This window comes from Echinops telfairi, unplaced genomic scaffold (assembly GCF_000313985.2).
Source record: "Echinops telfairi isolate 266 unplaced genomic scaffold, ASM31398v2 ScPeMD7_18;HRSCAF=68, whole genome shotgun sequence".
NCBI classification, from domain to species: Eukaryota; Metazoa; Chordata; class Mammalia; order Afrosoricida; family Tenrecidae; genus Echinops; species Echinops telfairi.
The window spans coordinates 43,105,951-43,131,208 of NW_022103915.1; the positions used below are offsets into that span (position 1 = coordinate 43,105,951).

The 25,258-nt window shown below is 39.4% G+C and overlaps 1 protein-coding gene across 1 annotated transcript in view; it reads left to right on the top strand.

Annotated features, from left to right (window-relative positions):
• KCNH5 (potassium voltage-gated channel subfamily H member 5) overlaps positions 1-25,258 on the top strand; it is a 356,634-nt gene that overhangs the window by 110,339 nt on the left and 221,037 nt on the right. Inside the window, exon 7 of the mRNA XM_004698639.2 lies at positions 12,857-13,283. Within this exon, the coding sequence (XP_004698696.1) occupies positions 12,857-13,283 (427 nt within the window). The remainder of the gene's footprint in view (positions 1-12,856; positions 13,284-25,258) is intronic.

Below are 25,258 nucleotides of genomic sequence, written 5' to 3' on the forward strand. Positions count from 1 at the left end.
GGCCCTGTGGTCCTCTCTGTGCTTTGGCTGCTCTGAGCGGGAATATCGCAATCTTGGGGCTTGGTGGGCCAGGATGTGTTCCACTCTCTCTTTCTCTCCCTTCATTTGCTCCTGTGTGCTCTGATGAGACATGTCCCTATCCTTGAGCTATAGCTTCAGTGCTGTCCTCTGAAGTGAATTCTTCTGCGGGGAGGGGAACTGTCCCTGTAGTTAGGATTGGGGTCGGACCCTCAGACCTCTCTTGGTTCCTTGCTTCATGCCATGGTTCCTTGCTTCATCCTTTCTTTAATGATACAGTTTCCTAGCATACCCCCCCCATGATTTCTGAATGTTTGCCTGTGCCTTAGAAGGTGAAAGGCAATGGTGGAATTTATTAAGATTTGTCATTTAATTTCAGAAGGATCTCTTAAACTAGGGGGCAGAATTAGGGGAGCCTGATTGATTAGGATTGGTTGTGTAAGAATCAGGAAACACAATACAACAATCTAGGATTGTTGGAAACAGGAAGGTGACAGTTTTGAGGCAAGGGATATAAAGAATTTAGAGCATAAACTGCCTGTTGATGCTTTACAATGAAGAGTCAATGGGTCTTTGGGAACCATTTACCTGGCAGGAGACTCCTGGAAAAATAAAGTCATTCTAAAGAAGCAAGAATAGCACAAAATGGTGCCAATGGAGATGTTGTGGTGTTTTGTTGTTGTTGTTGTTGTTTTTAAGGGTCCAGGTGATTGTGGAATTAGATAACTTAGAATCTTAAAACTTTTAAATCAAGATGGCTCTTTATCTAACAGCTTTTTCATTTTCTTAACTTCTGAATTGCTCTTTGTTGGGCCAAAGGGAATATGTGGATGCTACGTAGTCACACAACCTGCTATGAGGGCTACTTCCATGGAAAAGGATGCTTAAGTTGCCTTATATCTTTCTAGGGGGAAGCAGTGCCATGGTTGGACTGGCACCAAGTTAGGTTATCTTGTAATGTTTACTTGGTTGGCATGCAGATGCAAACATAGACTTTCAGGTAAAATTCCAGATGAGGAGGATTTTGTTGTGATGTTTGTTCTTAGGTCATTCTTTCTGTTAAAATCAGCCATTTTCAATGACATTGACACCTATGCACTAAATTGCACTGAGGTATGAATGATCATACCTATTAAGCTTCTCCTTGAGCTTTTACAAATGTTGCAGTTATCGTAAGTGAAGAGGCCTGCATCACTGGAGCTATGCAATAATTATTTTATCCGAATTTAAATTTCTAGAGTAGCTGAACTGTAAAAAAAAAATTGTTTAACTGTGAATTAGGTGGGTGCTTACATTTTAGACAATCCTTTTTTATTCAATAGTTTAAACAACTTATCAGACCTCCCAATAGTTTTCCCCCTTTCTTCTCCCTCGTAGTTGAATTTTTAATTCAAATGTTGCCCTTCTAGAATTTAAGAACCAATTCTATTTCTTGGTTCAATGTTGAAATCTAACAATAAACTTCATAATGGCACATTTATTTCATTACTGTTTCACCTATATTATAAAAGAAAGTACAGGATGGGAGTAGTGATACCAGGAAGTTAGGCATAAGGCGCAGAGTGGAGGAGAGGCAGTGGGAAACCGATTGCAATGATCAACACATAACCACCCACCACCCTTTCCAGGGGGACGACAACAGAAACCTTGGGGGAAGGGAGACAGATGAGTGTAAGATATGAAAAACATTTTTTATCAAGGGGTCATGGGGGTGGGGTGGGTAGGGAGCTGATACCAAGGGCTCAATAGAAAGTAAATGTCTAGAAAAAATAATGGCAACATGTGTACAAATATGCTTGATAAAATTGATGTATGGATTGTTATAAGAGCTGTAAGAGCCCCCAATAAAATATTTTAATTAAAAAAAGAATTGGTATGATGACAATGAGGTGTTGTTTTTGTTTTCATTACCACGTGCAGAAACCTGTCCGTGTAGATGATCATTAACTAAATGATTGTATTTCTACTCTTTTATATGATTTCCACCGACTAGCAATGACTCTATTTAGAGTTTCTGGGGCAGTATATCTTTAGTCACAGATAACCTCAGCTTTTTCCCTCTGAGCAATCCGTAGTTTTTAATCACTGACCTCAGGTAGCCATCCAACACTTAATACAACACTTATCCAACTTGCCCTGAGGGCTCCTTAGATGATGAATATGCGATGTATTTATTTAAGTTGACTTTGAAGCATGGTTGTACAAGCAGAAATACACAGAATGGCACAAAAAGGATTAATTTCCCCCACCTGCTAAATCATCTTTTAAATATATAAATAAGTTAATTGTTTTCACAAAACTACTCATAAATGACTATTTATCAAGCTGTTGCTGTTGATTTAGGCACCATCAAGTCTTTTCCAACCCACAGTGACCCCATGCTTAAGAGGATGAGGCACCATCCGCTCATGCTCATGCACCACACTCACAATTGTTCCTTTGCTTAAGCTTATTGTTGGTAGTCCCTAGCTCACTCCGTCTCATGGAGGACCTTCCTCCCATTCACTGCCCCTCTACTTTACCAAGCATGTGTCTTCTCCAGGGGCGGGTCTCTCCTAAAAACATCCCCAAAGCACATGGGCCAAGCTTTGTCACCCTTGCCTCTACAGAGCACTCTGGCTGGACTTCTAAGACACATGAGTTTGTCCTTTTAGCAGTCCATGGTACTTTCAATGTTCTACAGAACCACAATTCAAACACATCTATTATTCTTTAGCCCTCCTTATTCCATGTCCAATTTTCACACGCATATGAGGCAATTAAAAATACCACGGCTTGGGTCAGGCACAACTTAGTCCTCACAATAACATCCTTGCTTTTCAATACTCTAAATAGGTCTTGTGGAGCAGATTTGCCAAATGCAATGCATCATTTGATGTCTTGACTGCTAGTTCCATGAGCATTGATTGTGGATCCAAGCAAGACAGAATCTTTGGGAACTTCAATCTTTTCTCTTTTTATCAGGATGTTCCCATTGGTCTAGTTGTGAGGATTTTTGGTCTTCTTTGCATTGAGTTGCAATCCATGTAATCCTTGATCTTCATTATGAAATGCTTCAAGCCCTCCTCATTTTCAACAAGTAACATTGTGTTACCTGCATATCAAAGACTGAGCTAAAAAATTAAAAACTAAACTCACTACTGCCAAGGAGATTCCAACTCTTAGCAATTCTATAGGACAGAATAGAACTGCTCCTGTGAGTTTCCAAGACTGTGTCTTTTTACAGGAGTAGAAACCCCCATCTTTCTCCCATAGTGTCTCATGGTTTTGAACTGATGTCCTTGAAGTTAGCTCAATGCATAGCCACTATGCCACCAGGCTGAGCTATTCTTCCTTCATTCAAAGTATTGTGGATCTCAAAAAACTCAAAACCGACTGCTGCTGAATCAATTCTAGTGCCTTGTGACCCATAGAACAGAGCAAATTTCCCCTTGTGTGTTTCTGAGCCTGTAAGTCTTTATATGAATAAAAACTCTCATCTGGTGATTCCCAACTACAAACCTTGTGGTTCGCCATCAAAAGCCTAACCCACTATAACGCTCTAGCTCCTGATTAGTGATATTTCCCTGGAATTTACATTCTAGTGGGGTGGGGTGGGGTCGGGCAGATACAGATAATAGACCTGTATTGTTTATTCTATCTATCCTATGTACACATAGATAGTCAGAACTTGAGTTATAGGAAAGCATGTAGTTGTTAAGGGGCAGGATATTTTTTATTTTACAATGGAAAAGAGACTCAACTTATCTCTACTGATGGACCATTTTTATAAAAGAATGGATTTTTTTTTAAGGAACATAGGAAAAGTACTGATGGAATCTTAGAATGTGACACCAGACCAAGGTAGTTCTGGTTTTGGTGACTGTCCAAAGCACAGGTACCTTCTAATATCAAGGAGGTAAGTTCATGTCAGACCAAAGGTTAGGCAAAGAGAGGGAACTCCATATGATTAAGATGGACATTCTGCTACAGGTCTCACACTCTGGCTTTCACATAGCCTCCTGCAGCATCTTTTTCTTATAGGCTTAACAACCGTAAGGCCATAGAGTATCTTTAAAAGGGTTAGAAATGTGGCCCTCTTAAGAAAATTATTTTGGAGGATGTGATTGTCCACTTTGCTTTCCTGGCCATCTTCCCAACCTTTCGATCTTGCCTTGCGTGTCCCACCATTAACTGGACTCATTTCCTCGCGGGCATGTGCTTGCCTCCCTCCCTCCCACTGAAATCTGAACTGAATCATGAATCCTTACTGAATTTTGAATTCCTGACTCTCTCTCTCACTCTTTTCTTCATTTTTCAGCTTCTGTCCTTTATTTTCAGAGCGTCCACTGGGTCATGCCCCACCCTGGCCTCTTTAGCCTTCCTCTGCTTCCACTTTCATTGCTTCCCACTTCCTTCCCTTGTTATTTCCTGGAGCAATTTGCAATACATCAAGTCTTTAATGCAGTTGAAGGTGGAGCTATTTAAGAACAGTCTCTCTGAAGAGATGCCATTGAAACTCAGACCTGAGAGATGAGTGGGTATTAAGCATGCAAAAGAATGGTGTGGCTGGTAGGTTGAGAAGAATGTTGTAAACAACATATTTAGAGATTTCCAGGTGAGACAACTCACTCTCACTGCCATCAAGGCAATGGTGACTCATAGTGACCCTCTGTGGATTTCTGAGACGGTAACTGTTTACCCGAGTGGAAAGCCCAGTCTTTCTCCAGTGGAGCTGCTGGTGGTTTTGGACTGCCAGCCATGCGACCGAAGCCCATGCATCACCTCCACATCAGCAGGTCTCCCAGACTCGGACATTTGAAAGGAACAGAAAAGCACCTTCTCTGGCTAGAACACATGGACTAGAGGAAAGAGACACACCGGTGGTGCTGAAGAGAAAGGCTGTGTTATAGGTTCAAGGCAGAACTATATTCCAAAGGCAGCAGGGGGTTATTGAAGGGTTTAATGCACCTAAGAATTGGTTTGATCTGTGCATATATTATTCGATTGAAAAAATCAGGACTTAGGAAATATACCTCTTTTAGGTATTTACTTTAGTCTGGCTTTATAGTCACTGTGAAATCAATAAATATTAAGATGGAAAGTTTTTTTAACAATAAGAAGCATTTAAATTTAGCATATTATAGATTTTTCTGAAAATAGATGTTTAATTTATCATCTATCTATATCTATCTATCTATATATCTATCATCATCTATCTATCTATCATCTATCCATCTACCTGTTAGCTTTCTCAGTTGGGTAATACCTTGGTTCTTGGCTTTGCATGAGAAAGAATTCACGCCAAAGCCTGGTTTGTGATCCAAGTGGGTTTTTATAAAGGACAGAAGTAGTTTCAGGTTTTACAGTCTCAATCGAGTACATGTTATTTCAGGGAGCATGCCGAACTGCATGAAAGCCATGCTGCGGCCCACCAGTGAACACAGGCAACCTTGTGGGCCTGCTCACCCACATGTGGTGACCTCAGGCCAGAGAGACAGTGGGCGCAGGAGTAGGGTCAAGAGGTGAAGGGCAGAAGGGCAGGCCATCCTGCCACCAAAGTATTTTAAACCTCTGGCTGGGGAGGCATGGTTGAAGGTATTGGTGGTTGACCCCATTGGCTGAATCAAGCACCCCTGGCTCAGGTGGGTGGGGGAGGGTGAGTGGGACCTGAATTGGATCAAGCCCAGTTAAAGGATTCTCATAGGTGTTTAATGCTTTCCTGGTTCCTCCCCAACCTCCTGTAGGGGCCCTTGTGCAGGCATGGGAGGGACAACCACTCTGGGCCCTGTCTCAGCTACTCTCTCATCTATCTATCTATCTATCTATCTATCTATCTATCTATCTATCTATCTATCATCTATCTATCATCACTTTCTGTCTACATCCATACACCATCCATGTGTCCATCAATCTATTAGGTGTCCCACTTTGTTTTAAGAAGAGTATAGATTGACTAAAGAAGTTAAGAACAAATTATTTTTTTAAAAAAGAACAAATTATTTAAATTTAGACCTTCTACTGAAGCATGTTAGCTATGCTTGGTGTAATTGAGATTAGCTCATTTATGGAATGTTGGCAGCCAGAGTTGGAAAAATGTGTGCAAGGACAGGAAGGAGGCAATACATTTGTTTTCTGTGTTAGAGGTTCAGATAACAAAGTCCGTTTGCAATGTTCTTTAAGTCTTTAAATTGGGTTCTACAAAAGGAAAGGGGAATGAACAATATAGACATTCATGTATAAAATCCATTTAGACTAAGAATCTAATGTTTATGAATCAGAGCTTATTGTGGTTTTTATCTGTGGTATTATCTGTGGTTTTTATCAAGTTTCCTAATGTCATGCTACCCATTCAGATTAAATAACTATTAATTATTTATTATAATATGAATTCTAGAGGAGTTAGAAATTGCCATGGGAGGTTTTTATATTTATTAGTGTATTGCTTATTCAATGTAATCATTCAGGAAAATGAGCTGATACCAAGGACTCCAGTAGAAAAAGAGTGTTTTGACAATGATGATGCCAATATACATACAAATGTGCTTGACACAATAGATGTATGTATGGATTGTGGTTAGAGCAGTAAGAGGCTCCAATACAATGATTTAAAAAAAATTAAAAGGGAGCAAAAAGTAAAAGGAAAGTGTATGATCTTTTGACATATGATGGAAGGAACTGATTTGGACCGAGGAGGACACTTCCAGAAGGAAGTGATGACTGAACTGAGATGTAGGTAATTCGGTCCAACTAGGGGCCATGACCGGTTGTAGAAAATTTTGTTTAGAAAGAGTAGCAGGTGCACAGACTCTATTCAAGGGAACATGGAATATTCAAAGGAAATTGAGTTTAGACTGGATATCAGAATGGTGAAGGATGAGGCTAGAATAGAAAGCAGGTATCAGACCCTGTAAGTCCATGTTAACCCAAACAAATTTTAGAAACACAGAATGTGTTATTTAAGTTTGAAAATATAACTCTTATGCAGTGTTCATATCATATTGAAAGGAATCAAAATTAATGCTTTGAAACTTGTAATTTTTCAAGTCTAGGAAGGAGATGCCAGAAACATAGTCTAAGGTAAGGGTAGTGTTATAAAGCTACATTACAAAGAAGTGTGCATACAGGGAGTCAAATAACCACAGACCACCACCCCCTCAAATAATATCCCGTGTTGCTGAGATTGCAAGATGGAAGTGAAAGCCCATTCAAGGTTTCAAGAGTCTATATTATGGCTCTGTAATTCCCACTTACTTGTCAAGTGTTCTTGGGAAAGAGTTCATTAACCATCCATTTTCTGTTTAAAAACAAAAGAAAGAGCGAGAGACTAAGGAACATTTGGCTTAGCTCTCTACTTACTGCTATTAGTGATCGTCAACTGAATTGATGTGTAGTTTAAATGGCTCTATCATTGTAAGATATTATTTTTATGCAGATCACATCCCACATCTTTTAAAAATGGGAATCCATAAAAATAACTTGAAGTGCTAATGGCACTGAGATGTCTCAGGGACATTGTTTTTAACGTATTATGGCCTGCGGGGCTTGCCCTTCAAGAACATTGGCTAGAAAGGTGGGAGGATAATGACTGAACATTCTCCATTAACCCTGCTGTGCCTTATTATGCACTTGATCTAGTTCATATTCACTTTACCCTATGGGACCCCCGGGATTTGTATACTGAGACACAGATGTTGGGGTAGAGGCAGGAAACCCTTGGAGTACAGTGGAAGGCATACAAAGATTGGAAAGTAAAGATTGAAATGGAGCCCAACATGAATGGACTGGTAAGATTGGTGGAATGTACAACACCAAGAAATTTTTACTAAAAATGGGTTATCAAAGAAGGAGAGAATTTTTTGAATATCAATATTATAATATATAAAAGGATACAGAATTATCGTAACAGTGCAATTTGGAGTCCCATTAAAGCTTATGAGGATGAGTCATAGGCTCTCGTGAATGTTCTCATTTTACAGACAGTGCTGAATCTGATATGTTCCCTGCAAAAGCTGTGTGATGAGAGAAATCCTTACTGTGCTGCACACACAGACTGACAGAACAGTAAACAAACCCATGTTGGGAGAAGTACAGCCAGACTGCGTAGAAGCAAGGCTGCTGAGACTGGCCTCACCTACTTTAGAGATGTCCTCAGGACGGGCTAGCTCCTGGAGAGGGACATTGTGCTTGGCACAATCGAGGGTGAGTGAAACTGAGGAAGACCCTCAATGAGGTGGAATGGCACAGAGACTCAGGCAGGAAAATTGTGAGGAGTCACAGGACCAGCCAGCGTTTTATTCTGTTGTAAAAGGGTCACTGTGAGGTGGAGCCTACGCCAACAGCAATCCTACAGCACTGAGGGTGTAGCCTAACAGAACAGCAATGGTTTCAGATTTCTGGAGGATTCAAGATAATGCACATCAGCATACAATGGTATGAATTTTTACAAATGAAACATACCCAGTAATAAGTAGGCATACTAGAAAACAGAATACTACTAGAACTATAAAGTTCCCCTCGTGCCCCCCAGAGTCACACGCCTCGCCTCCCCAAACTCGGAGGGCTGTGTCCTGACATTTAACACTGTAGAGCACTTCCATTTATTTTCAAATCATGTAGTATATACACTTTTGTGTGTGGCTTCTTTTACTCAACAGGGTATTTTTTATTAGATTAATTCATGTTATTGTGTATAGCTCGTCTGTTCATTAATATTTTTGTATTTTCTTTCACTGACTAAATAAACTATACTTTATTTACCCGTTGTACTTGAGATGCACATATAGATTCCTTCAAGTTTTAGCTAGTCACGATGTTTAAAAAAGAAGACATTTTTCTTGAGTCCAGATTAGAATGATTGTATTACATTCTCCGTGATACCAAATTATGGGCCAATGAGATAGTTGAAAATCTTTTCAGTTCAAGAAAATGGACTGATTTGTATATTATTCATTTTGAGTCACAGTTTCTAATACGGTAAATTTGTGAAAGTGACACCTAACTTCCCCAGAGAGACTTAGCTGCTGTCTGGGAGTGCAGAGGTGTTTGGTTAGGTCGGGGTGCTGCTGTTATGCAGAGGGGTATTGAGAAAGAAATGGCCAGCCTGTGTAGACAGGGAGAGGACTGTGGACATTGAAGGCTTGGGAATAAAATGTGTTTCAGTGAATGTTCCTGAAGAGATCTGGGAATACATGCTTAGTGCTTTCTTACTGGAGGATTGATGTAGTATCATTAGTTAATATCTCTGGAATTATGTTGGATGGATTGGGTAAGGGCAGGAAGATTGCATGGCACTGGGTTGTCATGGGAACTGCACTAAGCGTCTGAAGGACTGGTTCTGAGTTTAGCTTCTTAAGTGGAACTTGAGTATGTTGTTGAACTTGTCTGAGAGTCAGTGCCCTCATCTGAGCTATGGACATAGGAATGCTACACAGTTGAGACTTAGTGGAGTTGATCCATGGAAGGCAATCTCAGACTAGAGAGTGCGCCAGGTCCTCACACACCCTCTTTGTGGCTCATTGCTCTAAGTAAGCAGAAATAAAGGCTCTCATCCTATCCCTCACCCACTGAATAGATATACTTCAATCTGTTTTATGTAATGTGCTTTAAAGGCAGACTTTATGTTGAAAAATAATTTTCTAGCTAAAATGAGCTGAGAAAAAAACCAATGATTCTGCCTGACAAACTATAAAACTCTACCTGCAATTGTGAAACATTCCCTTTTCCCGGCCTGAGTCCACCCACTGGTAGTGGCTTCCTAACATGTCTTGGGGAAGATTTGAACTTACATCTGGCTTAACTATAGAAAGTGGCTTATTAATGAGCAATGCCTACCATGGACAAGGGTGTAGGGCTGTAGGTTGCTAACGTGCTCAGTTTCTACTGTAAACCAATTTTAGTCCTAGTGATTAGTTATTATTATTTTTACAACTACTACCGCAGAGACAGACTCAATTATTCAAAACTGAAACTAGGAAAGAAACCGAGAAAAAGAACAGATAGGTAATTGAGGAGCGAGCACATGGTGAGACTTGGCTCAGCCTGGGATTGGCCTGGGTCCTGAACCAAGAGCTGCTTTTGAGACCCTTCTCCGTTTCTCTTTTGGGGGCCACCCTAGGAGGGTGGTGAGCAGACACATGAAGAGCAGGACTAAGTTGAGATCCGTTCATTGACATTGAACCTGTAGTCGAACTTATGGTGGTAGTGAAAATCTAGAAGGGGAGTATGTATATTCATTGGAGGAAGAGTTTTGAAGATCAAAACTTGGGAGACCACTTAGAGATGGAAAGTCAGAAAGGAGCTAATGGAAATCTAGAAGTGTATTAGTCCAGGTACTTTGGAGAAACAAATCCACTGCAACTCATGTATAAGAGAGAGTTTTATGCAAAGAAAATGTGCATCACGAAAACATCCCAACCCAATGCTGCCCAAGCCCACAAGTCCAACACTAACCCATACCCATACCCAACACCAGTCCACAAAGTCCTTCACCTCACAAAACATGAGTTGCTGTGGATTTGTTTCTCCAAAGTACCTAGACTAATACAAGAAGGATCTATCTGGTCATCTGGGCTGAAACAAACACATTGGGGGGTTTCTATTGTCAGAAAGGCTGATTGAGCTATTTGAAAGTGGGGTAGGGCGGAATGTGAAAGACAGTAAGCAGCAAATGGTAAAGTACTAAGTGCCACTTAGGATGGCTTCAGTTTATTTCAGTTTGGCGATGGCTACTTTCTTATCTAAACACCCATATTCTAAATGAGTCTATCTCTGTACTTTGTTTTGTGTACTAATACCAAAATGCATTAATGATTGTTTTTATAATGCCAGCAGTTAGTTTTCTTTGTTATTCTTCTATTTTTTAAAATGACATGTTATGTATTTCAATTATGGATTTCTTTACAGCAGAAACCAGAGATATGTATCTTACTGTCCCCAGGGCTTGTACATAGACGTGCATGATTACATGGTTACATTTTTTTTTTAACTTCTTAAATCTTTTTCCTTTCAGCATTTCGTGTACCTAAATTATATGAATTCTTCTTAATTTTACTTTTTTCAAAAGTATGTGTGTGTGTGTATGTGTGTGTGTGTTTCACATTGTAAATCCTGCCATCAAATCAGTTCCAACTCACAGTGATCTTATAGGTCAGAGTAGAGCTGCCCCTGTGGGTTCCCAAGATGGAAAGTCTTTATAGCAGTAGAAAGTCTTGTCTTTTTCCTAAGGAGCGTCTCTTGATTTCGAACAGCCAACCTCGGAGTTAGCAGCTCAATGCATAGCCACTATGCCACCAGACTGCATATACACTGAAGAACTTGAATGTTGAATAAAGCCAGGGCTCAAGGATACACATATCCAGGCCAACAAGTGCCAGGATTGGTCCGGTTGCTCTATCCTTCCTCGGAGACCACAAGTCTCTTGTTCTGATATGGTTTCTCTCTTTATAATTTTTATTATGAGAAAAAAACTCAAGCATACACAGAAATACAGACCATTGTATATAAAAAAATCAAATGCATTTAAAAGTTACGATGCTACAATTAGTTGTAAAATTGGCACATGCTTTCAAGTTCATCTACCAATTTTTCCATATTGGCACCAAGTCAGTTATGTTGGATTCCTTGTTTACTTTCTGGGCAGGGGTGTTTTTTTTGGGGGGGGGGCGCGTGGGGGAGTTAAAGTTAGCAGTAGCAAAGTCATGGACTTATAGAATCCTGCTTTCATCCAAATGAGACTTGCGGGTGATAATTAGATGAGAGGCTTTCTCAATCATGACTGTCTTTTCTCCCTGCCGATTTTGTGCCCATTTTTGCACCACAGGTGCATATATCCGTCTTTGCCAGGTAGTCTATTGTATGCTTGCAAAAAAAGTAACCAAGGCACCTTATTTGATTTATGGACGTCTGTGCTTGTCTGTAGTTGAATAATACTTCCATTTGATATTTGAAGCTTCTCACCCAAATAAGATTTTTCTTGTGGGTACTCTTTTTAATTCTTATCTGTAACTACTGCCGAAGGATGATAGCTTTAAGTAGGGATGCATTTTGGGCTTAGCGCATCTCACTTCTTCAGTGCTTTGCAAATTTAATAGTGTTGTTAATGGTTAACACACTTGTCTGCTGCCCAATGGTTGGAGGTTTGAATATATTCAGAGACACATTGGAAGTACAACCTGGTGATCCACTTTAAATCAGACATTGTAAACCTGGTGAAAATCACATTTCTACTCTGATGTATGTGGGGTCACTATGAATTCGGCTTGACAGCAACTGGTTGCTCGATTGGACACATTTAGTGCTTATCATGACATGTGGGACCAACGAAGATACTTGCTCACTTTCTTCGTGTACACCGAGTATTTCCTGACTGCTTACTAGGGAGATTGAGTTCTCTCTTTCAGAAATTGTGCTGTTTATAGCTGTTATAAAATAAAATATAAAGAGAAACCCTTTAGAGCAGGGACATTTTATAGTGAAAAGAAATAAAAAAGTCTAAATTCATCATCCCTATTTTTTGTCCTGTGTATTGTGCTTTAGCCATTTTCTTAGTTAGTTTTACTCAGGTTTTCTCTGTGCTATTGATACTCTACTTATGAAAATAAATGGTCTTCCCCAGCTAGTGAAAACTAATTTTGTATAATAATTCACAGAATTCTCATTGTAGTCTGAGAAATAATAGGTATTACCACTAAGTTTCTTGATCATTTTGGTGCTTTTGTTTACTTAAAGTTAGAGCTGTAAGTGCATGCTCTTAGTAGGGAAATGCTTGATGGTCATAAAGGTGAGCCGATATATTGCTGCCCCCCTTCTTTTCTCAGAGTGCTATATTGGTTATTTTTTTCTCCCCCCCTTTCTTCAGGGCATCAGCAGCCTCTTTAGTTCTTTGAAGGTGGTGCGTCTCCTACGACTGGGTCGGGTGGCTCGGAAGCTGGACCATTACCTGGAGTACGGCGCTGCCGTCCTCGTGCTCCTGGTCTGTGTCTTCGGCCTGGTTGCTCACTGGTTGGCCTGCATTTGGTACAGCATTGGAGACTATGAGGTCATCGATGAGGTCACCAATACCATCCAAATCGACAGTTGGCTCTACCAGCTGGCCTTGAGCATCGGGACTCCATATCGGTACAATACAAGCGCAGGGATCTGGGAAGGAGGACCCAGCAAGGACTCCCTCTACGTGTCCTCCCTCTACTTTACCATGACAAGCCTTACAACCATAGGGTTTGGAAACATAGCTCCTACCACGGACGTGGAGAAGATGTTTTCGGTGGCCATGATGATGGTGGGCTGTAAGTATTTTGCTTTTGCTATTATTAGGATGATTGTTGTTAGCAATTTTTCTTGCTCAAATTTCTGATAAGATTGAAATGAAACTACCTTGTCTTCAGAGAGGTGTTGCATCCATCTGATACATACTCGTTTGATTTCCGTTCAGCCAAAAAGGAAAATTAACATTGGATTTCCTTTTACTTTTTAGAATATGTTACCACAAGAAAACCAGTGTGGATAGAGTAAAAAAACCAACTACTCAGAATGGGATCTCTGGTTTAATACTATGCATAGCTTTGTACCTAGTAGAGCTCTCTAGAAGGGACCAGCGTTCAAATACAAGGGATATATGGCACATTTTATACATTTTGTGGGCTATGTGTTAAATGTCAAAATATCAGTCAAAATTTCATGTGAGTTAAACAGTTTAGAAAATTTATTAGTTAACAATTGTATTCCTAAATTTAAGTTGATCTCAGGATATATTTTTTCTGTAGATTTTTATACTTAAGGGTAGTAAATAAGGCATATGAGATTTGATTTTTATTACAAACACTCTAGGTAAGTAGATGCTTGTATGAGAAAATGAAAAGATAAAAAACTGCTCGTTTCAGCAATTCCATGGATACTTGTGTACTGTGTCTGGTTGATGATCTTGGAATAGAATGCCTTCTAAACTGGGTTAAAAGCTGCATGCTATACTCTGACTGGATGATGTCAGAGGATCAGGCATTTAGGAAACACACAGCAAAGACATGGTTTTAAAATACCCTGAGAAAAATGTGCATCACCTCCACCTTCGCAGTGACTGAGATGATTTATCCTAATGCAGTTCTGCTGAGTAAACTCAAGATGATTGTGTTGGAGGAGTAGCTGCGATCGCTGCTATTATATCAGCACCTCATAAGCATTTGGATTGTGGTCACTGGCACTTGTTCTCTACCTTCCCTTTCGAAGGCCTTCGTTACATACGTTTAGATCCAATGGGAACGATATGTTGGCTGATCCATGAATGGTTAATATCCGAAATCTAAATCCAAGTATATCTCATGTCCTTTGGACAATTGATGGAGGAACTGGTTGCTGGAGAAGAACTTCAGGGCAGAGGGTCATTTAACAGGGAAGTTCCTTAACCAGATTGATGTATACACTGGGATTCAAACATAGAAATACGAACGATGGAAGACTTGATGGAGCCCAACAATGACAACAATGGTAGAATTGAGTGAATCCATGGGAAGTCTAGACTCCTTAGTGTTTCCCATATTTCACTTCTATTCAGTATAAGTCTTGTTACCATCAATGTGTTATTGGATTATTTTCCTATATCCATAGCTTGCCTCTTAAAACTAAGTTACTACAATCCCTGGCATGGCTTTTTGCAATAATTTCCTATATGTTCCTTTAAAAACAGTAACAACAATAACAACAAAACTCTTACTACACTCTATTTATTTAGAAGCCAGAATGTTTTCTTAAAATTTTTTCCCAAGTAAATAAGATCATGCCATTCTTCTGCTCAAAGCCCTCTAATGCTTTATCATCTCACATAAAATAGAATATGCATTCCTTTCCCCATCCTTCAAAGTCCTGCTGATTTGGCACTTGCCTTCCTCGCCTATCATCCTATTCTGGCTACCTCTCAACAATATGCCAAGCATTACATTGTCTATAACACCCCTCCCTGATTTACACCCAGAATTCGTGAAAGTATCTGCTTAAATCACATCTTCAGAAATTCCTCCAATGTTACTCAGCTTAAAAAATCACGTTAGTGCCAATCAGATAGATTCTCTGATCTGTAAGCTGTTCTTTTTATTTGTATGTGTCTAGATATAAAATTTTGTTACTCTGTTTTTATCATTCTTTAGAATATAAGCTTTATGAGGACAGGGACTTTGCCTGATTTTTCTGTAGTTGCATCTGGGTAATCTCAAAAATATATTTTAACAGTTCTAATTTAAATTTGTTGTTTGAATGAATGAAGTTGAGAATATCCTTGATGGTAATGATTAGGCTCTCCTGCCCTTGAGTCCATCTCCTATATGGATGGAGATATATGCCAGGAAAATGTCCACACAGAGTTTTGACAGCAATTCCTTTATGAAACCCCCTGGTGAGTTCACCTAAATTTCGTCTGGGATCGCTGTAGCTCTTTCCGCTGGATTATCCTGGTCCAAAGGGGACGTTCTGCCTCACCCTAGAGAGTCACTAAGAGTCATCATCAATTTGATGGCATGAGTTCGGTTTCGTTTGTTCAGTGTCTCCTTAAGGCCCTGCTGCTAAGTATTCCTAGGAGGTACTCAATGGAACCACCATTCTCCCATCACGTTTTATCATCGAACCTTTGAGCCTCTCTGTGTTGGAAATTGTTACACAGATTCAGTTGGATTCTTAAACTGCATGTGATATAGAGTTGGTCCCATTCCTTCTCCACTTTATATTTCATATAGTGTCAGTGATACTTCCTAGATCTGAACTTTTTTCTTTGTAGAAGGATTTGTTTCTTTCTTTCTAGAGACCCTGTCTCGAATCCAAGATGAAGGCATGGTATTAAATTTAATCCTTTCTCTCCATGAGATTCTGGTATTTCATTTTAACACCATAAAAGTTGTTTTCTATTCAAATATTAATTTCTTATCTTTTCTTCCTTTGCTAATTTGTAGTATTAAATTAAAAGTGGCTATGAGGGAGGTGAGGGGCCAGCCCCCACCGCTAATCGCGGGTTCAGTAATACTACTTCTGGGTTCAGTAATGCACAATTGTACGGTTGAGATATATAAGTATTATATTAAAGTCATCGAGAGCATGAGAGATATTACAGTAATACAGTCAGACATATTGCATGGTAGCATTGCTCACCTCAGCCCAGCTTGGTGGTCCATGTGGAGAGAGGGGGAAGGGAAGGAGGGCAAGGGAACAAGGGAGAGGGGGAAAAGAGGGGAGTGAGCAGCAAAGAGGGGAGATCAGAGAGTCAGAGGTCAGAGTCAAAGAGCTCTCTATTGCTGACTCACGCCTATATACCTTTTGGGGGCATGCCAGCCCACTAATTACAGGTAGAGACATAAGTCACAGGGAGGGTTTACACTATAGGGTACACAGTAATGAGAGGGTGGTCTAGGGGGTGGTCTCTGGGTCTCCATAGGAACATTATCAGTAGGGTGAAAACTCCTCCTACAGGAGCCTGTCCATTGTCCCCAGAGGCAGGGAGCAGGCCCACCCCTGTGGAGGGATGAGACAGCAGTCTGGCAACTGATTGCCTTCAGGGGAGGGAATGCCTGTGTATCTGGACACCACCCCCCCCACCGCACTAATTGACTTTGTTTTGTCATGTACGCCTCCACCAATCCTAGTTCATATAGCAGAGCATTTCTCTGTGATTCCTGCTATTTACCTTTTGGGTCCTGGAGTTGGTGATATCATGGTGCATTTCCCCTGGAATAATCCAGAGATGACAGAAACATATCAGGACTTAGAAAGTATTATGGTAACTTTTTACACTTAAAGTTTGATCATACATATACCACATGTGAAACATGCTGGTGTTGATAATCTTAACAACATTTACTTCATAATAACTCTAAGGAAAATAAACAACATGCAAATAAATATGCCCCCAAAATATTTTCAATATGTGCTATTAGCTGTAGACCTTGAGCTAGGCGGGGGGGTGGGAGGTGAGGGGGGGTGGGGGGAGGTGAGAGAGAGAGAGAGAAAAACAGAAGTCTGTGTTTTCAGTTGTACTAGAATTCCAGTCAACTGGCTAAGAAACACTTTGCATTTGGATAAAATGAAAGCAAGAACAAAGTTTGTGTTGAATCTCACAGTTTAATAATGGAGAAAAATGTTTCATCCACAACACAATGAGATTGGAGCAACTACTTATAGTTTGCTGATTAAAATAATCACTACTTATAAGTAAATGCTTATTTTTCTTTAAAACAACAGATTTTTTGGCTATCCACTTGGTTCCTAGGTCCTTTCTGGTCTCACGTCTTCCTTGAGTGGCCTTTCCTAGGTTCTTGAAAAGCACCGGGCAGTTTCACTCTGTCCTAGGGGGGCTCCATGAGTTGGAATCAATGACAATGAGCGAGGTTCTTGCCACCCCAAGGCTAAATTACATACAAACTCGATCAAACAACAGTTTCAAGGCACTTTGTAATCTACATAGTAGGCAAATCTTCAAACAAAATTAATTGTGTGGCTTTCCTCTGGCCCGCCCACCCCCTAGTCCAAACATCGCTCTCCCTCCAGATCCATTCGATGTCAGCAGATACTGCAGTCTTTCTCTACGTGCTACTCGGTAATGTCTCAGACTGCAAACAATTTGCTGCTACATTTGCCCAAGGTGAAGAATCTTTCTGCTCTGATTCTTGAACAAGAGTGCTGTTTGGTTCTACACAACATGGGCCTTGCCCGAAATGTGTTTTCTCTGTTTCGGGTGTTTCATGCCCTGAGTGCCCTCGCTGGCTCTGGTAGCATCCATAGTTGCCCTCGTTTTGTATCGGTTCATCCATAAGTATCGCTGGCAACTCTGCTGATGCCATGACACTCACTACTCCATGAGTTCTGTGAAAGGGGCTATATTTGCAGTTTATTTCGACAGGAGATGTAGAAAATAGCAATTTTTTCCCCAGATCAAGATGTGGATAATCTTTATGCTAATTTGCCAAATAAATACTTAATGATACCTTCCTTAAATGCTTTCTAATTAATTTCATTTACATAATCTCATTATTGAGCCTTGAGCAATTTTCCATTTTCCAAAGATTAGCAGACTAGGTTTAGTGGTGTTTGGAGTACACCTTATAATACAGAGATGATTTGTTTTGATGTATATAAAACAAAGGACTGCAATCATGGAATTTGGCTGATATAATCTGCCTTTTGTCTCAATGGATTTTCACAAATTCTCTTCTAAAAATTTACCAAGAAAGTTATTACTTATTTAGTGTCCTTTCCTATCCTTTAAGTTACTGAGACCTGTCATTGATTAATATTTCTAAAAGAAATTAATTTTTACAGTGGTCTAGTGTAGTAGGTTTGCTGAATAATGTTTATTGTTTGATTTCTCAATTACTGCTTTCATGAGCGTGGCTTGTGGATCCAATTAACATGAAATCCCTGACAATTTTATTATTTTCCTCATTTATCATGATATTGATTTTTGGTTCAATTTCTGTTTTCTTTACATTGAAGTATAATCCATTTTGAAAGCTGTAGTCTTTGATCTTCATCTAGAAGAGCTTCACATCTTCTTGGCTTTCAGGAAGCCAGACTGTATCATCTGCGTGTCACAGCTTTTTAATAAACTTTCCTCCAATCCTGATGCTCCATTCCTCATCAGATAGTCCAGATTTTCTTATGATTTGCTCAGGATCCAGGTTGGTTAAGTCTGTTAAAGGATACTACCCTGGCACACACTTTTTGTGATTTAATCCACCCAGCATTCCTTTGTTTTGTTTAAATGATTACACGTGAACAAAATAAAGTGATCAATGTTATCCATAGTTTGCTATGATTTATAGTCAAATGCTTTTGGATAGTCAGTAAAACACAACTAACATCTTTCTGGTATTCTCGATTTCAGCCAAATCAATCTCCTGCTACATCCCCTCCTGAAGCTGGCTTGAATTTCTAGCAGCTTCTGTTGATACAGTGGAGCATCTGTTTTTTAATTATCTTCAACAAAATTTTCCTGGCCTTTGATATTAACAATATTGTTTGATAACATATGTGTTCTATCGGATCATCTTTGGATTTGGCCCACATGTTAATTTCTTCCATCTGATTGGGCAGACAGTTATCTTCCAAATCTTTGGACGTAGGCTAGTGAGTGCTCTCATTGAGGCATCAGTTTGTGGGAGCATATCGAGTGGTCAATTTATGGAGTCTTGTTTTTCTCTAGTACCTGTAGTGTACCTCGGCCTCTTCCTTCAATACTAAAGGTTCTGATCATTTGCTAACTGTTGAAATGGCTGAATGTTTTTTACTTTTATTTTTTGGTATAGTGCTATGTATCTTCTTCCTATCGCATTTTGATACTTTCCATGTTTTTCCCATAGGCCCTTTTCATATTGGAACTTGAATTTTCTCCTCAACGCTTTAAGTTTGTGAAATGTTGACTGTTTTTTCTTTTGGTTTTCTAATTCCAAGTCTTTGTACATGTTATCATAACTCTTTATTTTGTTTTCTTGAACTGTCATTTGCAATTTTCTGTTCAGCTTTTTTACTTAGTTTCTCTAAGTTAACTAATCTACATGCAAGAGCAAGTTTCAGAGGCTCTTATGACATTTGATTGGCCTTTAAATGACTCTTTGCTTTCTTTATGTATGATGTTCTTGATGTCCTCCCACAAAATCATCTGGTCTGTTATTATAAATGTGAACTATAAATAAAGCTGTAATTATGAAAACTGTTAAGGTTTAATTGGTGAGAGGAGTTCCAGTCTCATGATTGGAATGGGCAATTTTCAAATAGAAGGTAGCTGATGATGGTCCAAACAGTGTAAATTCTTTCTGTAATTGAATGATAAGGTTTATAATGCAGTAAGCTAATGGATTAGCACATTTCAAAGTATAACGGGACCATCTGCCAGTAAGATATGTGTGAAGGGAAATTTGAATCTCTACGTGGATGGGTAAGTGCCATGGGAGCACTTAGTGGTACACTGGTCACTTATCATCATGTGGAGGAGACTAATCCCACACATTATATTCTCAGGATGATGAGCTCATTTAGAACCTTACGTGGAATTCAGATAAAAGCCCAAGTTGAGATGATAGGCATTTCTCTAACTCTTCCCTACAGGAACAGAAAATAAATAGACCATGGATAACACCTAGAGACAGGGAACATAGAGAAGAAGATGGGAGCAAATGCCTGTTGACCTTGAAGTGTCTTTGGATCCCTTTGCATTTTAATTTCTTCAATTTCAAAATGCAGGAGTCAAAAGAAATGGCATTTAAGAACCCTTTCAGTGCTATCATTCTGTCACCCAAGATTCTGTGCGTGTTCTCATATTCCAAAAACCAAACCCTGGCTCACTGCCACAGAGTCAGTTCTGACCCACAGGGATCAGGCTGAAGAGAACTGCTCCTTTGGGTTCCTGAGGTGGACAGTCTTTACAGGAGCATCAAGCCTTCTCCTATTCTGGAGGAGGGGCTGGTGAGTTTGAACTGCTGCCCTTGCAGTTAACAGTTCAGTGCAAAACCCACTACCCTATGAGGGCTCTTTAGAGCAGTCATGCTACCTCCCATGAAATGGGGCTGGTTATTGGAGTTACACTTAATCTGAAAACACATTTTTTGTTGTTGTTTTTTAACGTAGAATATGGTGGCTACTGTGTTTATAGAGGGCAAGATTGACCTCCTGGAATAGGTTCAATGGAGGGTCAAGAGGGTAAACTGTTAGGAGATATTATCGATAAAGAGTATGCTTCTGCAAAGAGAAATCTTTCCCATATAGAAATTAGGCAGTTAGGGAGATAGGAAGGCATTTGCTTCAGGGTATAGGAACCAAACTCAGGGGGAGGACACCAAGCTGAGTGGGGACCCTAATTAGGCTGGGAGGGGTCTAGGCTAAACCAGGCTGCTTTAAAAGGGAGTTGTTCCCAATTTCTAATTTTATGAAAATCTCAATTTGAGACCTGAATTAACACAGATATAATATTAAGTTACATGTTAAGTTTTTTCTTGCCCTTGCTCTTGTAGTGTAGGTAGGAAATGGAGTGTGAACATGCTGATTTTCAGTTCTGGTTTTAGTTTGAGCCAGATGGAGGGAGCTTTAAGCTTAAAGTTTATTTTAGAAATTGGGTCAATTCTTTGTGTCTGTTTTACCCCTGCTTAAAAAATAATACATACAAAAAGCCTAACCTTTTTCTCTTTTCTTGTCTTAAATGAACTGAGTGTCCCATGGGGAAAATATTTCATAAAGCCCAAAATGCAAGGCAATAGGCGTCTTTTATTCTTCATTCAGTGATGAGATACATGAGATGAGTAATTAGAAAAGGATATTGTGTGTTGAGTACTTTATTTCCTGTTTCCTATTCAAATTCGAACTCCCACCCTAGAAATATTTTAGTATCCTCATGTTTCTTTTTATGCCTAGTCCCATTTTTATAAAACCTCCAAGATTCTGTAAAGGTGGAGGTGTTCCATGAAATAGCAAGAAAACTTCTCTGTGCCTGTTATTGAAACCAAGTTATTTGCAAAGACCTTGATCTCTGAAACTACCTTTTGTTTCCCAGTCACTTAGCCTTTAGTCTACCATGTGGGAGTGTTCTGTGCGGCATTCGGATTAGGGAGATGATCTAGAGACCGCACTGTCTTCAAGAAGCTAGTGGTGCGGTAAAGGTTTCAGAAAAGAAAGCCAGCCAGCTATCTTTAGATATCTTTAACTCGGTCTTGAGTTCTCTTTATTTCATGTTCTCATCAAGGCAATTTGGACTCATAGCAACCTGATGTGTGCAGAGTAGAGTAGAGCCGCCCCATAGTGGTCAAGGCTGGGTCTTTTCAAAAGCAGAGCCCCAGATTTCCTCCTAAGGTGCCTCTGGGTGAGTTTGAACTAACAAATAGTCTGTTAGTAAGTACTTCAGTCCTTACCCAGGGGGACCCTAAGCTTTATTCAGTGAGCAAATCGCTAAGACAAGAACAAGGAGATAAAAAATGGGATTGAAGGGTAAGGCTCACAAGAACAGTCTGAGTCCTGATCAATAGGATGTCTTTATCACTGGCTTTGTGCATACTTGATAGATAGAATCATTAAATAGATGTTAAATGAATGAATGAAAAAGGCTCATTTAGCACACCATCTGGCACATCTAAGAGATCCCAGGTGGAATAGTGGTTACATGTTGGGCTGTGATCCGCAAAGCCAGCAGTTGGAAACCAGCGGCTGCTCTGCAGGAGAAAGATGGGGCTTTCTACTCCTGTAAAGACTTAGAGTCTTGATATCTACAAGGGCCTTTCTCTCGTGTTCTATAGTATCGCTATGAGTGGATGGCGGCAAGAACATCTAAGAACATCCAAGAGTATTTCCAGAAAGAGATGACTCTTCAGTGTTGAACTGAGAAGCAAATAGACCAATGAAGCAGGACATAGGTGCTTTTTTGGCATAAGGAACACATTTGAAAAGAGATAGACCTCAAATAGCTCGACTTTTGGGGGAAACTCCACATGCTTCACATTGGTTTGAGTGGAAAGTAAATCTGAGGTCTCAAAGGGCATTACATAACTGTGTATTTTATTTAAAAATTGTATTTTCTTCAAAAGATCAAGGGGTAAATAAATAATTGGGAGATAAAAATCAATTGATTCTAAGGAAATGACAGAAAATGGACTGAAAGGGAAAAAGGCTCTAAGCAGTGAAATGGGTCAGGAGGCTACTGTCGTCATTCTGTGCGACATAAACTAATACAGTGCAGATTTGAGGATGATATAGAATTAGATATATAATGATTTTTTTCTCTGTCAAGAGTTAGATAGCAACTATCTTAGACTTTGTAACTCATCTATTTTCTATTTAAATTACGCAACCCTACTCTTCTTGCACAAGCAGTCCTAGAGAACACATGATACAGTAGGCATGGCTATTGGAGTTATGGCTGTGTAGTTCCAGTAGAACTATACAGAAGTGATGGGTTATATTTGACCCTTGAGTCATGGTTTGCAGTGGTCCAGCAAAGGTAGCATGGTTTTTCAAAAGAACATGGGCTTTGGAATCAGACAAACATAGCTTCAATTTGTTTCTACATCACTTATTATCATCATCATTAAAATGGAGGTTGCATGTTATCTGGGCTTGCTAAAAAGAAATTTTACATAAAGGCCCTGAAATATATTTTTAAATTGTTGTGAATAGATGACTAATTCGGGTAGATGAGAAAGAAAAATTGAGAAAAAATTATAGTATTATGACTAATTCAGATGAATGATGAAGCTTTTTTCCTAAAATGGAAACAGAGTGAGTATTACTGGGGAAGACATTTGTTTCTTAATGGACGTATTGAATGAGAGGAAACTTTAGGTCAATCAGCTGAGATGTCCAGAAATATTGTTTTTGGTTCCAAAGAAGAGATTTCCTTGGGAATCTCAATTTATAGCCTGTAACTGATGTCAAGGGAGCGCTGTGTAGAGTCATAAGCTGAGTAGAGTCTGAGTGATTCTGGACAAGGGTGAACTGAAGGAAGAGTCTCAGATGAGGACGAGGAAGAGAGAGCAGAGGTGCGTGAAGGAAGCCTGAATCTAGAAGGAGATATTTTTGATGACAAAATTCAGTGCCATCACATCAATTCTGACTCACACCAGCCCTATAGGATAGGGTAGAATTGCCCCAGGGGGTTTCTGAAGCTGTAATTCGTTATGCAGATGAGAAAATTTCAAGGAGGTTGGGGCGAGACCAAGACAAATATTGCAGGAGGTCAAGAGAGAGATGGCTGCAGTTAGGAAGCCACTGATGACCTTCCATGGGAGTTTTATTCAACAATTGAGAGGGAGACAGATGAGAAATTTGACTTTATTTGATCCCAAACTGCATTTTGTTTCTCTGCATTAAGGGAAAATAGATTTATCTCTAGCCATTTGATTAATGCAGGTAATTATGTTTATGCAGTGTATTGCACAGCCGAAGTCTTTTTTTCCTAAATTAATTTAAAAATTTAGTATGATACATTGAAATTTGATTATTGGAAGCTCTAAATATGTTTTCACTTTTCCTTTTGTGTTATACTGTATAATATTAATGGGGGAAAATGTGCTATAGCATCCCACTTTCAACAAAAGGGTGTTTTATTCAGTCAATTTTCATTTTATTTAATTTACCTTTTTAAAACACTTTGGCTGTGATTTGGATGAAAGGCTGGAAAGCAGACTAAATCCTAAATAGATTGTAGTCCATGCAATATACTACTACCAGTTTCATTGAGACCAGAAAACCTAGTCATCTTTTAGTGTTTTTGAGATTTGTTCACATTTTTCTTCCATTCTTATCCAGGACTTCTTACAATGTTCTCTTTCAGAATGGTTGGCAGTGTTAGCTGGGCACCATCTAGTTCATCTGGTTTTACAATTGTGGAGGCTGTGGATTGTGTGGGCTATTGGTTTCTTGGACTAATCGCTCCTGTTTATCTTTGATTTTTTTTCACTCTTCTTTCCTTTGGATGGGGAGAAATCAATCATTTCCCCTTCCATGGCTGTCCACAGTGTTCAAGACCTCAGGTGGCACCTACCCAAACAGGATGTAGAACGCTGTTTTTGTGGATTCTGTTACGCCGATTGACCTGGATATACCCCAACACTAGGGTCCTGAACTTCCAGAGATTTATATTTACTTATTGCTACAGGATTATTTAGATCTTCAAATAAATTTCATTTTGATTCCCTTTAAAGCAGGTTGTTCAGGACAGAGCATGACCTAAAAGGTTAAGTATTAGAGAAAAAAACCAGTGGGAATTTACATGATTCTCACATACATGGCATCAAAGATTAATGAAAAAAATTCATTTTATTAGAAATGAAATACTTATATATTTTTTATATGTTGAAAGAATGACAAAGCCATAGGTGGTTATATTTAGAATTTGCTAACATAAGGCCATTCTATTTGGGTTTATTAATTGCTTTGATATACTCAAGGAAGGGATTTTGTTTGGAGCAATTTTTAAGCCAGTCCCTCAGTGAGTTCTTCTTACTTAATTATATACTATTTACATAAAGTATAATTACTGAGTTAGGCTTCCTTGGGAGGTCAGGTACCAGACCCTTTATACTGGCTTTGAACAACATAAAAAAATCTGTATGGGAGGAGAATGATGTCCAATTAGCTCTCAGAAAATATTGGAGGTTTTTAAAGATTCTCTCTGAAGCGAGGTCTCAGACATTAATTTAGATCATATCTTCTTTGAAGTTGAGTTTATTTGTAGCAACTCCCTCCAAAAGTCTTGATCAGTAAAGGTGACTTTGGGAGCCTCACTGGTTTTCAAGTGAATGCAAAAGGG